Source organism: Loxodonta africana, chromosome 19 (genome assembly GCF_030014295.1).
Source record: "Loxodonta africana isolate mLoxAfr1 chromosome 19, mLoxAfr1.hap2, whole genome shotgun sequence".
In the NCBI taxonomy this organism is placed as follows: Eukaryota; Metazoa; Chordata; class Mammalia; order Proboscidea; family Elephantidae; genus Loxodonta; species Loxodonta africana.
The window spans coordinates 14,659,034-14,674,515 of NC_087360.1; the positions used below are offsets into that span (position 1 = coordinate 14,659,034).

Here is a 15,482-nt window from a genome sequence, read left to right on the forward strand (position 1 = left end):
AGGGATGCCTCCAGGCACTTCTTGCCCCATAACGTCACGCTGCCCGAGCCCCCCCCCCCGCCCCACCCCATGCTCAGTGGTCTCCTGCATGCTCCGCGGGCTGGAGGACGGGGAGGAGAGCAAGTCTGCTTCCTTCGTTGTGGGGCAACGTGTTCCAGGAACAGATATCCAGACGCCCGGGGCAGGTGCCCAGAGTGGTTCTGCTAAATGCCAGGTAGGCTATACGGCCGCCACAGATGCTGGGCAGTGGGGGCTCCAGAGAAAGGGAGGGCCGGGGCAACAGGACTGGGCTTGGGGCACTAGAGAGGCAGCAGGAGGCAGCGGCCAGCCTTCCAGGGAAGGAAGCTGTTCTCAGGCAAAACCATCCCATTCCACCTTCTGGCTTAAGGAAGAAATCCCTTCCTCCTCCGCCTCCCCCAACCTCCTGTCTCCTAATTCCTTCCCTGAGTGCATCGCTTCCCAGACAGCAGGCCTCACAACAGCCAGAGTGACCTTGTGGTACAAACACAGCTTCTCCTTCCTCTCCCTGCCCAGCCCTGAAGCAGGGGCTGTTGCATGGGATGGAGGAGGCGGCCCACCTCCTGCCAACAGTCCAGGTCCAGCCTTTGCCTCAGGACACAGGGTTTGCTCTACCCCTTGCCCCCCACCACTCCTCCATCTGTTTGCTGGTGACCTGCCTGGTGATGGCGCCAGCTTCAGTAGAGCCCAGACTGAGCTGCTTGGCCTTGGCTCCACAGGGCTGTGCCCAGCTAAGTCCCTGGCCTACTGTGGGCATGAGCCCACCTGGCCCCCTCCGTGGAGACTGAGTGCGGCCTGGTCGCCCGAGTTCCTCCAACTGGACCGGGACCTACGCTCTGTCCTGCTCTACTGTGAGAATGGCTTTTCCCCAACTTCCTTGTCTTGATCAAGTCCCGACAAGGGCTTGGGGACACTGTTATTGGGAACGTCAGACAGAGTGGACTCTTGTCCCTCACAGCGTGGGAAGTGGCCTCATTCCTAAGCCTGAGCCGGGTCTGTAACAGCAGAGGCCCAGACGGTGTCCCCTGGTGGGGCCAGGTAGTCAAGTGGGGGCAGCAGGCAGTGTGTGCAGCCATCTTGAAACTGGACGCCCACAGCTGGGGACCTTAAACGATCCACAAGACAGAGCAAGTGAGGAAAGCAGGGGCGGACTGTGTGTATGGACTGTTGCCATCTGTTAGTGAGAAAAGGCTGTCCTATACACAGGGAAATGTCCAGAAGCAACACCACCTGTCATCCGGGCTGCTCCTGAGAGGGGACCGGGATGCCAGGCGGGAAAGAAACTGGTTTCGCCGTATTCTGTTGGTGCTACTTCATTTGTCCTGGCCACGCGTCGATATTATCTTTCCGGTAAAAATGGCTACAACCAGTTTAGACTGTTTCAAAGGCCGTGCTGAGGCTCTGACCCCTTCCCGCCAAGATGCCTGTCTTCCTGACTGGAGGCTCCCCCCTCAGCCCCAACCCTGCCACTGCCCCCCACCCCCGCACGCTCCTCCCAGACACACACCTTCAGGAAGTCCTCGAAGGTGATCCCCTCGTACACCTGGTCAGGTTCCTGCGGATGAAAGCAAAGGACAGACGTGAGTGACCCTGGGTCCTCGCTGGACCTCAGCCAGACCCACCCTCTCTCCCCTCCTCTCCCCTCCCCTAGAAGCAAACAGCTGGGACTATTCAGGCAGCATCGGAGGGAGGTGGTTCTAGATTGTTTGCCACCAGCACACACAGGAAGAAGAGCCAGGAGGCTTGAACTCCCATCCTCACTCGCTGGCTGCAGGGTGGGTGGAGGGCTGGGTGTGGCCCACCCAGAGCGTCAGCAACATGGGACTTGGGCTCATACCCTCCCCTCACCGCGCACCGAGCCTCAACACCGGGCCATGGTCAGTGGATCAAGGTGGAAAGAGAAGGTGGAAGTTGACCAGGGAGGCACAGGGGCTCTCCTTCCCCAAATTGCCCGCCTCACGCCACCAGTGTCCAGCAACCCAGCCACCAAAAGCCCCTCCTGCCATTTCCTCAGTCCTGCCTTGACCCTCCTGTGGTGATAAGAACTACAGTTGACTCGACTCTGACTCACAGCGACCACGTGTGTGTCGGAGCAGAACTGAACTCCATAGGGTTTTCGAGGGCTGATTTTTCAGAAGTAGATGGCCAGGCCTTTCTTCCAAGGTGCCTCTGGGTGGGCTTGAACCTCCAACCTTCTAGATAGCAGCTAAGCACTTCACCATTTGCACCACCCAGGGACTCTGATAACAACTAGCTCTAGGCTAATCTAAGCTCCCTGGGCGCTGGGGAAAGGGGCACAAGGATAAAGGGGCTGGCCAGGCCACCCACCCTTCCCAGTCCAGTGAGTCACCATGATAAGGGCCAGAGTGTGGACACAAGGCGGGCTTGGCCTTACTCAGGAGCCTCTCCCTGCCAGTCTGCTTGGCACAGCCAGTCTCCAACTGCGTCTCTCCTGCTTTGGTACGTGGGAGCCCTATGTGATGATAAAGGGGGGGTTGCTGTCCCTTAAACACCGACTCTCAGGCTCAGGCACAACCAAGCCTTTGAAAACATCAGCCCTGCAAGTACCCTGTGTGACAGTGAAAGCACAGCTGACATCCCAGGTGTCTGTCTGTAGAAGACCCGCGACACATCTTGATCATTTGCGCTATTGGTGACCACGCGACCCTTAAGAAAAGGTCAAGCTATACAATCTGATATGGAAAATGCTCCAAAATCTACACACAGAGTGGAAGACCATGGAGCCACATGACATCTGCAGGCCCTGCGTGCGTGTGGGGGGTTTCCACACGCGCTCACCAGACCACCACCACATCCGTGTGGGGACGTGGGGTCAGGTATGCAACAGAGGAAAAGCCACCAGTTAAATCCCATTCTGTTTGAATAAAAATGAAAAAAACATACATTTATATGGTGCCATGTGTCGAGAAAAAAACCTGCCAACAGTGGGCCCCTTTAGGGCGGGGGCCTGGCGCGGGCGGGGAGAAGGGCAGGGGGAGACCCGCTTCACTTTGGGTACCTCACTGACGTTTTTCACAATGTGCGTTTACGAAAGTAACAGTAGGTGCCCTCTAGGTGTTCGCTGTGACAGGCACGTCCACAGTGCTTTACAAATGTTGTCATCGGCATTCACATTAGCTCACGCAGACTTCGCAACAGCCCCAGGACGCGAGTCCTGTTCTTGCTCCCATTTCACAGACGAGGACACTGAGGAGCACTGAAGGTGCCTGTCCAGCTGGTGAGTGATGGAGTGGCTCCGGGTCTGTGCAGCAATGTGCTACTGGCAAGATTCTGCACCCTTTTTGGTTTCTTATACTTTTACTCTGCAATACTTAAGTTTATTTTTGGTGAAAATATACACAGCAAAACCTGCTCCCATTCCACAGGTCCTAGAGACAATGACCAGTGACACTGGCTACATTCTTCACACTGTGTCAAATTTGTGTTATTTCTGTTCTAGTTTTACTTCCATTTACTTAAACTCCCTGCCTCGCCCCAACCTTCTCACGTACTTTTTAAAATAGCTTTGACCCTTTGGTGTTACGTAATTTTTTTTTTTTTTTTTAATGCAATACTCAAGGGTAGCAATCTTCACTCTTTGGACTAAACTATTATTTAGCTTAAAGGTGACATCAGGGCATAGTTTCAATTCAAGGTTTGAAAAGCAACTCAGGCCCCTAGGCTCGGGGACTCTTTGAGCCTAAATAGGTTCAGCAAGTCTGGATCCTTCAAAAAATTGAAATTCTGCCTTATATACAGATTTTTTTAAACAGAACAATCAAACTCCTAATCTTGTCGTTGTTGTTAACAAAAACAGCCAGCTCTTGGATGGCCTGGGCCGGCCCTGTCCCGGAGGGCTCCTTTTGCCCTGCTCTTCCCGTCCCAGATTCCCTGGGCACCAGAGAGAACTAATTATAGACAAGGCCCCACTGGCCGGCGTCCAGGGCTGGAGGGGGCCACACGGTGGAAGGAGGAGGGTGAGGGGACTGGGGCAGGAACGTCCCCAGGCTGCAATCCCAGCAAAGGACCCCCAGCTCTGCCCATCCTCCAACCACAAGATGTATTCCGCAGAGAAAGCAGCTAAAGGCATCCCTGCCCGTCAGTAACTAGCTGTGGCGGTCCATCACAGCGGGATGATGGATCACCCATCTCTGGTGGGCTGCATGGTCCAGGCACGTAAGTGTCCTCAGAGGCAGGTAGTATTCAACTGCTGTGGCTTCTCACCCCCGGACATACGCTGTGCACATGCTGCTGTGCTTACATGGTCCATGTTTACACAAGGAAACATCTTAGTGGCACACACAGGACCCACAAATTAAAGAGAGGGGTACGTGAGCTTTCAGCGTCACAGCTGCTGCCCCCTCTGGCTCCATGGGCCCGTCTTGGCCACAGGAGGAGTACGTGGACACCAGGACATGCTGGACCCACACAGGGAACAAGACACACACCTGGGAAGTCAGGCACCAGCTCCCAAAATACCGCAGCTTCCGAGGTGGTGTGGGTTTTATGGAGATCAGCAGCTGCCAGCTGCCAAGGATTTTACTACAGCAAATTAAGAAAACAGTCGCCAGTTCCAACTAGAAAGGGAAGGGGAGCCGTTTAGAGAAGGAGAGCTTAATTAAATCAAGCAGAGTCTGGCTCAGCAGCCCGGCGGGGGATCCCTGCTCTCCCCACTGAGGTCACCGGCCCTGTTCTGCAGCAGTTAATGTGCTGAGCAGAGTGGTTTCACCAAAGCCAGACCACCTCACCCTGGGCCTGAGAACCAGACAGATAAAACAGAGGTCAATAAAATGACCACAGACCCTTGCCTCTGGGGATGGGCCCGAGCCTGCCATCACCGCCCCTCAGTGACAGGCCAGGCACACAGCAGGTGCCAGCATGAATGCAGCTCCCCTCCAGGCTACAGTAAGCTTCGCAAAGCCATTAAGTGTCTGGAGAAGCAGCCACGTTAAATCCACAGAAGCCAAGAGGTGGGAGTGTCAGTAAGCAAAGGCCATCAAGATGCCACTGTGGGTTCCTGTGGGCTCTGGCTGCTGTGTCAGGGCTGGACCCGGCCCCTCAGGGTGAGTCCATTGTGCCCAGTACAGAACACAAACCCCTGAAATTCTGCCTGTGCTCTCAGCCTCAGTTTCCCTACCAGTAAAAAGAGGATAAAAATCTATGAAACAGGCACATGAAGTGCTTAGCACCTCACCTGTGCATGTTATACGGTCAGCACACGGCAGGGGGCACACTGCAGACCTTCCTGCCTACACCCCCCTCAGGGGATCAGTGTAGTGGCCTACGGCGCCTGACCACAGCGCTGGCCTCAGAGAGCCGCTGAGGACTCACCCACAGAAAGCACAGTCCAGCAGCAGCCTCTAATGTGGTCCAAGCATGAATCCCCACTGATCCCCCCCTGGGGAGAGTTTAAAATGTCAGGAGATGTTTTGGCTGTCACAACTTGGGGTGTGGTAGTGGCATTGAATGGGTAGAGGCCAGGGATGCTGCTCAACAGCCCACAATGCCCAGGACAGCCCCTCACAACAAAGAACTATCTGGCCCCAAATGTCACACCCTGCTCTACTTGACCGAGTTGACCAGCAAGCCCGAAACCATGGTTCTAGGAATTGGCACCACCATTTCTACACTAACGCGGCCCTGACAAGTCTCGAGAGTCGGTGCATGTCCACATGCCCCCTGGTTCCTGCCACCCATCGTCCTCACCACAGCTCTACTTCAGACCTCCTGCCTCGGCCAATGGGGACACCTGGGAAAAGCTCCTCCAGCCAACCTCAGCCAAAGAAGTCTGCCAAGATGCTCTCATGTCTGTTTTAGGGCTAGCTGGGGTACCTTTCACCCTCCGCAGTGTACATGGCCTGAACGCTGAGGCCCTCTCTTCTGCAGCCCCCATGCCAGCTCTTGGCACAGCCCCGGGCCAGGATCTGACGCTGTCCTAGGCCCAAAATCCCCATCTGAACCATTTGTTAGTAAATAAGTTACTTAAAGCTCGCTTGTGCCGGACACCGACCAGGACCCGGCACCGTCCCGAGTGCTCTCTGTGAGCTCCTTGCCTAGGCTCTGGAGGCCGTGCCTACATGCCCGGGTCACAACACTGTGCCCCTGCTCGCACAGCTCCCCTGTGGCCCGCGCCCCCACAGACCTTCTGGGAACACACACTACACAAAGGGTAAGGCAGTCCCTGAGCTAGCAGGCAGCGCTGAGGTGGAGATGGGTGGGTGGCTTCTTGGATTCAAGCCCGTCGTTCCCATCTCCAGGTCCCAGAGAGAAGAAGAGACACTGAGTGTGGGTATAAGCGGGGCTCAACATGGGGGGCAGGGTGGTGTTAGGGAGGCTGACTTGTCCTGAGCGGCCCTGCTCTGTGCAGCGGCTAGTTGGGATTCTTGCGCCATTTCCACAAGCTGAATGGCCTGGGCACAGCCAGGTCTGAGACCAGCCTTGGAGGACACAGACCCAGCTCACCATCCTAGCCATGCACCTGGACACCTCCCTTCACCCCTGGCCTCGGTCTCCCCATCTGCAAAGTGAGGATCTTGATAGCCTAGCCGCTGGGAAGAGGATAGGGCAAGTTCCCTGAAGGCCGTTTGCACTTGGGGGATAAACGCTAACTAACAGTAGGGTCCAGACACCGTGTGGAGATGACATCCATACAGGAAAGGCCGTGGCCTCCACCCTGGCTCTGCCACTTACTAGCTAAGTGCTAGGCACGACCTCTAACCTCAAAGTGCCTCATTGTTCTTGCCTATAATATGGGGATAACAACAGTGATGATGAAGCTGGTGATGAAGATTACACGAGAAGGCACAGGTAAGGGGGCTGGCCTTCTCCCTCCCACCCACAGACAGTGCTCACCATCTGGCCCACGCAGACGCTGGCAGCCTCCATCATGGCCCCGTCTGCAATGGAGCGAGCTGACTCCTTCTCAATGTGGGGGTTTCCTGAGAGCAGCTCCTCGACCACCTGAGGGATGGGGGGCAGAGACCAACCAGGAACTTGGGCCTCCACCAAGGCCGCGGGGTGGGGGGGTGCCAGGAGCCGGGGCAGGCGAGGGAGCACACTTTACATTTCGATATTCTTCCAGGGTGATCCGGCCATCGCTGTCCGAGTCGTACATGTGGAATAGAACTGGGGAGCGGGGAGGGCAGAGAGAGGGGACTCGGTCAGGAGGGGCCCAGCAGCTGGCCATGCGCCCTGCCCTCCCCTCAAAGCCCTGCACGGGAGGGCGGGCCCAGTCCTTCTGCTCCCCCTACCTTCCTCCACAGCTGCCATCTCCCCCGGAATCCCTAGCAAATGGAGCAAAAGACCCCAATAATGAGCCCCAAATGCCAAAGCCATAGGGTCCGAGGGCACAGGCCACGAGACCAGACTGACTACTCCCTAGCTGGGTGACCTCGGGCGAACAACCTAACGTCACTGGGCCTCAGTTTCCCCTTCTATAAACTAGAATAACTGCAGTGTTGGTGTAGTTGCAAGCATCCAGAGAGCCAAAGCCAGTGGAGTTAGGACCTGGTGATCGGCTGGCATACTGCAACCACGTATGACATGTAACAGTTAATACCAAGCCAAGTCTACGTTGTTTTCAAACTGTCATTCCCTACAGACACAGGAGGGTGGCCGGCCATTGCGGCCTGGTGGAAGGATCACGGACCCAGCGCCCCACATGCCGGATCCCTGCTGGTCTGAGTAGCCACCCAATGGCAGGTGGGGGCATTAGCCCTTCTCTGGTTACCCCACTCTCAGCGACACCACGTGGCTCCTTCCTGACATTCCAGGGGCCCCCGGCCCACAACGCAACACCAGCCAGAGCAGAAGGGGAGGTGGCCCCCCGACCCTGGCTGAAGGGGAGGTGGGCCCCTGACCCTGACCCAGCCTCAGGGAGCCCCAGGCCCCAGCTCTCCTAGTTCTCTGCACTGGCACTTACGGCGTGCTGACCAGCTGCCTGCCCCGTGCAGAGGTATCTTCTCATCTGATCCCCGTGCACCCTGAGACCAGGGCTGCCCTGAGCCCCACCCCAGGCGAAGCTGCTGAAGCTCGCAGGAGTTAAGGTGCCTGCCTGTGGCCACCCCACTGGGGGGACCCAGGGACTGGACTGGAGTCTGTCCACTGACTCGGCCATGATGCCACAGCCCCAGTCACCCTGATCTGGCCCTCAGGAGCAGATGAGAAGCTGGGCCAGAGCCTCGTAGGACAGCAATTCCCACGAGCCCCCACAGACACATTCCAGAGCTAAATAGAGCTGATCCTTGGGGTGGGGCAGGAAGATGTCATGGGAAAGGCCATAGTGGGGGGGACGGGGTGAAGTGGGCCACCACTTAGGGCTGGGATCACAACCTAACACGCCCAGGCACCAAGAGAACCAGTGCCAGCATCTCCAGGGCCGACAGGATCTTGGGCCCCACCCAGGAGGTCTTGTGTGTGAGCCCGGCAGCCAGCTCAGGAAACACGGAGTGGAGGAAAGTGGCTTTCAGGGAGCACCAACTGTGCACCAGGCTGGGACCAGCCAGGCTGTGTGAGACCCTTGCAGGCCCTCAGAAGCATCCTGCATGTCCACTGTCACATATCCATGTTCCAGGCAAGGACTCGGAGCTCGGCCTCAAGGCCACACAGCCACTAAGTGGAAGGGCTGGATTTCAAAGGAGGTCTGTGTGAACCGCATCACCCCACACCTTCTCCTATACCTCAGGTCCCCGAAAACCACAAACTGCTCAGAAACACTCATGATGAGGACACTGGGCGGGACCTCAGGAGGAGGGAAACCACCTGGTGCTGCAAATTGGGCCATGCTAGGGACGCAGGGGGTGGGATGGGGTAAAGGGGGTGTCTCCAGCATTTCTCTGCCTTCCGCCCCCACCCCCCGGTGTGGGCCAGGAGAGCTGGGGCAGGGGCACTCAGGGATACGCACATCTCAGCTTCTCCTTCCGACACAGCTCCACCTGCTCCTCATCCATGGAGATGTCGATGGGCCGGAAGTAGGACATGATGGTCAGGAAGTCCTCGAAGTTGATCTCGTCGGCCAGGCCGCTGGGCCCCTTGCGCAGGTTCCTATGGGAGCAACCAGGGAGATGTCGTTGCGCACAGCTCACAAGGGCTCGCCTTTCTGGGCCTGTGCTCTGCCCACCAGGAGGTTAAAGCCCAGCCCCTGCCCGCCCAGAGCTCACGTCTGGGGGGAGACAAACATCTGCCCAGCCACGTGACAAGGGATAGGACAGGGAGTATCTGACAGCGCCCAGGAAGGGTGCCCACAAGCGGGGAAACTGAGGCAATAACTCACCCAAGGTATGTGAGTACGTCCTCACCTTTTCCTCTACATCAGAGGTGAGCAAACTACAGCCCACAGGCCACATCTGGCCTGCACCTATTTTTGCACACCCCACAAGCTAAGAAGGGTTTTCACATTTTAAGTGGTTGAAAAATGGTCAAAAGAATAATAGTATTTCATGATACATGAAAACTACATAAAATTCTAATTTCAATGTCCATAAATAAAGTTTGATTAGAATGTATCCATGCCCATTCGCTTACATATTGTTGGCTACTTTCGAAGCAAAGCTTAGTAGCTGTGATAAATGGAGAATGGCCCACAAAGCCATAAATACTTACTCTCTGGCCAGAAAGTTTGCTAACCCAGCTGTCTATCACAGTTCAAGTTTCTAGGATAGTGATCAGCCACAAGCCACTCCGAGTTGTTTTGTGCCTAAGTTTGCCAGTGATTTAAAAGGCTTTAATGGATGAGGAAAGGGTCGAAATGGTTCCATGGCAGAATTCTCACCTTCTGCACAGGAGACCGGGGTTTGAGTCCCAGCTAACACCCCTCATGTGCAGTCCCCACCCGTGTTGTCAGTGGGGACTTACATGTGGCTATGATGCTGTTCTGAACAGGTTTCGGCAGAGCTTCCAGACTCAGAAGGACTAGGAAGAAATGCCTGGAGATACACTTCTGAAAATTAGCCAGTGAAAACACTATGGATCACAACGGTCTGATCCACAACCCATCATGGGAATGGCACAGGAGTGGGCAGCACTTTGTTCCATTGTGTACGGGGTCTCCGTGAGTCAGCAACCAGCTCCACCGCAGCTGACAACCGCAGAAGTAAACGAGGGTGGGTATGGGTTGTCCCCGCTGACGTGCTTTCCTGCGAGGGCAGGAGACGGCTCCGTCCCAGTGGGACTCTGGGAGCTGACCCGATGCTGGGTCTGCCAGGAGCGGCACGGTGCCAGGCGCCCAGTGGGCCTCAGAAGATGTGTGCCAACCAGGAGCAGGCAGGGTGGTCACAGCTGACGAGCAATGGCAGGGCGGTCACAACCATCCACTGCGTGTCCTGGCTGAGAAGAAACGCTGTGGAGAGGATGGCCTGGGGACACCCATACCCGCGAGCTTTGGGAGCCACTCCTAGCAAGCCCTTATCACTAACCCGCTGTAGCACTTGAGGCCTGCTGGGGCGCTTCTCTGAGGGCTGTCCTCTTCCCCTGCTGGTCCTTAAAAACAGCCCAACCGATAAGGGCTAGTGTGTGTGGGATTTACAGGAGTCCTGTCTGAGGTCACAGCTGGACCCCAGTTTAAAGGAATGAGTTGTCCCACTCACCACCCAGCAAGTATCACCTGCCCCTCAAGTGTCTACCGCACTTCACAGTTTTCAGGTCTCACTCTCCCCAGGTTTCCATTCCAGGAGATTATCCAGAGAGAGGTAGATCCCAACCTGGAATAGGGAAGGTGGACCACGGAACTCCAATCTAGAGACGAGAAGAGAACACCCCTGAGACCCAGGAAGCCCAGTCTCCAAGGGCTTTCACAGTCTCCCCTTAAACTTCCCATCTTAGCTTCCTGCCAATCCTCCTGACAGTTTTAATACTTTCAAAGTGCCGGCTGTCAGGGCACAGACAGAACTGGTGAGGCATAAAAACAGTCCCCGGATTTAACGGCCTGCTTGGGAGGTGCCTTCTGCTGCAGCTGGTGCCCGTGTCCTTCCCAAGTGGTCTGGGGTGCGAAGAGGGGTCAAGTTGAGCACCAGGGAGAATGGGACAGTCCCAGAGAGGGTTCCAAGGGTCCCTGGTTGGTTGATGCTGACCTACATCACAGTCCCCTAGGGTGGTGAGAGCACAGACACCAGGGAAACCGAGGTACAGCAAGGTTACCACCTAGAGCCAGACCAACCCAGTATCCAGTCTCATTTCCAGCAGGCTCCAGAGTGGGGGACCCAAGGCCAGGACTGGTGGGCGGAGATGGGCTGCATTCAAATCTGCTGCCTGGCGTGAGAACGGGACAGTTTCTGGATTTCATACCAAGTAACTGATTCAGGGAAAAATTTTCCACTCCATAACCTTCCAATTATTCTGTAAGGAATGGAGACCTTGGAGGTGGGGATCAACGCCACTCAACTGCTGCCCAAGACTGGCTTCTCACTTCCCCTGTTCTGTTCCTGAAAGGTGTCAGGACACTTGTATTTCTTTAAAAGAAACTCCCATTTCCAGCCCCTCCTATGAAATCCTCCCTGCCTCCTCTCAGGTGTTAAGGGTGCGACCTGAACCCTCTCCTGATGTCTGCAGGCTCGCACCTGCGCCCTGGAGTTGGCTCTGGGTCCGGGCCGGGGATGCCTTTTCCTTAATCACCGCCCCCCGCCCCCGGGGGGCCTTCTGGGCTGCCAGTGCGGAGTCCCTGGCACGTCCCCTTTTCCACACCCAGTTTCTCTAAGTAGCTGTGAGGGCTGAGGTCCCAGGACACTAACCATCAACCACCCTCTAATTTCTGCATGGGCAGTCTCCCTGTGGTGGCCCAGGCCTCTTCTCAGCCCTGAGACCCCCTCAAGCAGGCCTATCATAAGCTGCCCCAGCTCCAGACTCAGGAGTCCCCTCAACTCTCCCCTCTGGGGTCCACCATATCCATCACACCCGCGGACCCTCCAACCTGCCCTCTGCATAGCCAAGGTGGCCTTTGCAAAATGCACGCCTGACCCCGCATAACCCCTCCTGGGGCTCCCTCAGCTCTCGGATGAACCCCAACCCAAGGTGGAGTGTCTCCCTTGCCTCCGCCTGATGCCTACACCCCGGGGTTCCTGCTCAGGGTACGCCCTCCTGCTGTCATCTAACCAGATGAGCGACTCAACCCAGCCTGTTTTCCCACGCCCTGTCCTTGCAGAAGCAGCCGCTCACGTGGGACAGCCAGCAGACACTGAATTCCACCCTGAGAGCAAAAAAGCACAACCTGATCAGCTCAGGGTCTCAAGGCAGACTGACCAGAACCAGAATCCCAGCTCCCACAGTGAGGGCCAAGAGCCCACGGTCCATGGGTTGCATTTTTGAGAAAACCACACACAGTACAACGCAGACACCTTGAGATACTGTTCAAGGATATACCTGTGCAACCTGCCCTATAATCAGCACACAGATGTTTCTCACACACCCCAGAAAGCTCCCTGTGCCCCTCCAACCTAAAAGGGCACCCTCCCAGGGTGGCTCACACCCACACAGGTGGTCACACCCAGATGCCCCCCTGCTCAGTAATGCACGTCTACACCTGCCTGCTCACACCCAGATACACGCATCCACACCTGCCTGTTCACAGCCACACGTCCACACCCATGTGCTCACACCCAGATACACGCATCCACGCCTGTCTGTTCACAGCCACACGTCCACACCCATGTGCTCACACCCAGATACACGCATCCACGCCTGTCTGTTCACAGCCACACGTCCACACCCATATGCTCACACTCAGCTACATGTGTCCACACCTGCGTGCTCACACCCAGATACACGCCTCCACGCCTGACACCTGTGTGCTCAGTGACACACACGTCCACGCCTGCCTGTTCACAGCCACACATCCACCCATGTGCTCACAACCAGCTGCAGGTGTCCACACCTGCGTGCTCACACCCAGATACACACCTCCATGCCCGCCTGCTCACACCCACAGTCCACGCCCATGTGCTCACACCCAGATACACGCACCCACGCCCGAGACCTGTGTGCTCAGTGACACATGCATCCGTGCCTGCATGCTCACACCTCAGATACATGTCCACACCAGTGTGCTCACACCCAGACGCCCACATGCTCAGTGACGTATGCATCCACTACTGTGTGCTCATACCTCAGATACACACGTCTACTCCCGTGTACTCACACCCAGAAGCCCACACTCACGTAATCACACCCAGACACCAGCATGCTCACAGATGCCTGTGTCCAAGTCTGTGTGCTCACAACCAGATGCACACTCACACCCACATTCAGCCCTCATGCACACCCACATACGCCCTCCCAACTTTTCATCTTCCTGTCAACATCTCCAACTCCAGATCCCAACAGCCTGTGTCGACTCTCACTAGGAGCGGCATCTCTGCCCTGGCACCTGCCCTTGGCTGCCTGCCTGCCCCCTACCATCATCCCAGACAGGGACTAGGGCCGTTCTGCACTCACTCGGGCCCTTGCTTCCAGAGCACTGACCGCCGAGTCTTCCCCAGAAACCTCAAGACAGACTGAGGACTAAGGAGGAGGGGCTCAACTCCACTCCACCTCTGCCACTGACTGTGAGGCTTTCAACGGAGGCTATGCGACCTTCTTCCTCTGTGAGGAGGGGTCACTGCTCGGAAGACTCCTGTGGTGACGGGTCTCTCACCTCCACGCCTGGACACAGCCCTTCTCTGCCCCCTCGGGTTAGCACCTCCCCCAACTCTCTCTTGAAAGCAGCCTATTGCTGACGATTTCCCTTCGCCATGCTGGCCCAAGGACCACAAACCCCCTCGCTGGCCTCCATGTCCCCGCTTCCCCCTCCCACCATCAACTCTCCACCTAAACCAGTCACCGTGGCATCGACCCTGACTCACAGCGACCCTGTGTGTGTCAGAACAGAACTGTGCTCCCTGGGGTGTTCAACGGCGGATTTTTTCAGAAGTAGCTCACCAGGCCTTTCTTCTGAGACAACTCTGAGTGGACTGAAATCTCCAACCTTTCGGTTAGCAGCCGAGTCCTAATTGTTCGTGCCGCCCACGGACTCCACTCTCCACCTAGTTCCCTTACATGCCTGCCAGGGCCTCCCCGACCACTGCCCCAGGTTAAAGTCAAGCCCCTCTTGCTGGTTTACGGGGCATCGCACAATGCAACCCCTACCCTCCCCACATTCACCATGCTTGGCCTCCTCTTGGCCACTCACGATGGCCATGCTCCTGGTACCAGAGTGCCTTTGCATGTGCTGTGCCGTTCACCCAGAGCGCTCTCCCTCTGTGTTGCCTGGTTAACCTTTTTTTTTTTAATTTTTATTGTGCTTTAAGTGAAAGTTTACAAATCAAGTCAGTCTCTCACACAAAAACCCATATACACCTTGCTACACACTCCCAATTGCTCTCCACCTATTTAGACAGCCCGCTCCCTCCCTCCACTCTCTCTTTTCCTGTCCATTTCACCAGTCCCCTCATCTCCCCTCCAGGCAGGAGATGCCAACATAGTCTCACGCGTCCACCTGATCCAAGAAGCTCACTCCTCACCAGCATCCCTCTCCAACCCACTGTCCAGTCCGTGACCCCCAGGGTCCTTCTAGTCTCAGTCAGACCATTAAGTCTGGTCTTTTTATGAGAATTTGGGGTCTGCATCCCACTGCTCTCCTGCTCCCTCAGGGGTTCTCTGTTGTGTTCCCTGTCAGGGCAGTCATCGGTTGTAGCCGGGCACCATCTAGCTCTTCTGGTCTCATTGCCTGGTTAACTCTTGATCACTCTCTGCTGGGTGTCACCCCCTGAGGCCGAGGAAGGCCTCTGCATCTTGCAGAGCAGCCTCAGGCCCCCAACCTGTGAGCAGTAATCACAGTCCCCGGTGAGGCTCAAAGACAGGAGGCATCTCCCCAGGGTTCCATAGCACTGGCAGAACCAGACGTGAATGGTTCACAATTGCGTGACTCAAAACCCGTCGGGGAAGTCGTACCAGTCTTATCACCCGGCCATGCCCATTCCCTTCCTTCCTCTTTCTGCCTGTCCTCCCTATTTCTCAGTGATCTCTGCAGACATGGGGCACCAGGCCTGGGACATTAGCAAACACGATGACCAGCCCCAATGAGTCCAGCAGCCTGGGGAGTGTGTCCCCACACCCCACACCTCCACAGGGCCTCAGACACCCTCTACCTCCCATCTCCGCCACTATAACGGATGGTTGTTTTTGTTTTTTTAATTACGCTGTAAGTGGAAGTTTACAAATCAAGTCAGTCTCTCATACAAAAACTTATATATACCTTGCTGTGTACTCCTAGTTGCTCTCCCCCTAATGAGACAGCACACTCCTCCTCTTCACCCTGTATTCCCCGTGTCCATTCAGCGAGCTCCTGTCCCCCTACGCCCTCTCATCTCCCCTCCAGACAGGAGCTGCTCACATAGTCTCATGTGTCTACTTGATCCAAGAAGCTCATTCTTCACCAGTATCATTTTCTATCATTGTCCAGTCCAATCCCTGTCTGAAGAGTTGGCTTTGGGAATGGT

At 56.1% G+C, this 15,482-nt stretch overlaps 1 protein-coding gene across 1 annotated transcript in view; it reads right to left on the reverse strand.

The window, feature by feature from the left end:
- Positions 1–15,482, reverse strand: part of TESC (tescalcin) — a 63,188-nt gene that overhangs the window by 3,630 nt on the left and 44,076 nt on the right. Inside the window, 4 exon segments of the mRNA XM_023559463.2 lie at positions 1,526–1,573; positions 6,871–6,978; positions 7,082–7,143; positions 8,921–9,060. Of these exon segments, the coding sequence (XP_023415231.1) occupies positions 1,526–1,573; positions 6,871–6,978; positions 7,082–7,143; positions 8,921–9,060 (358 nt within the window).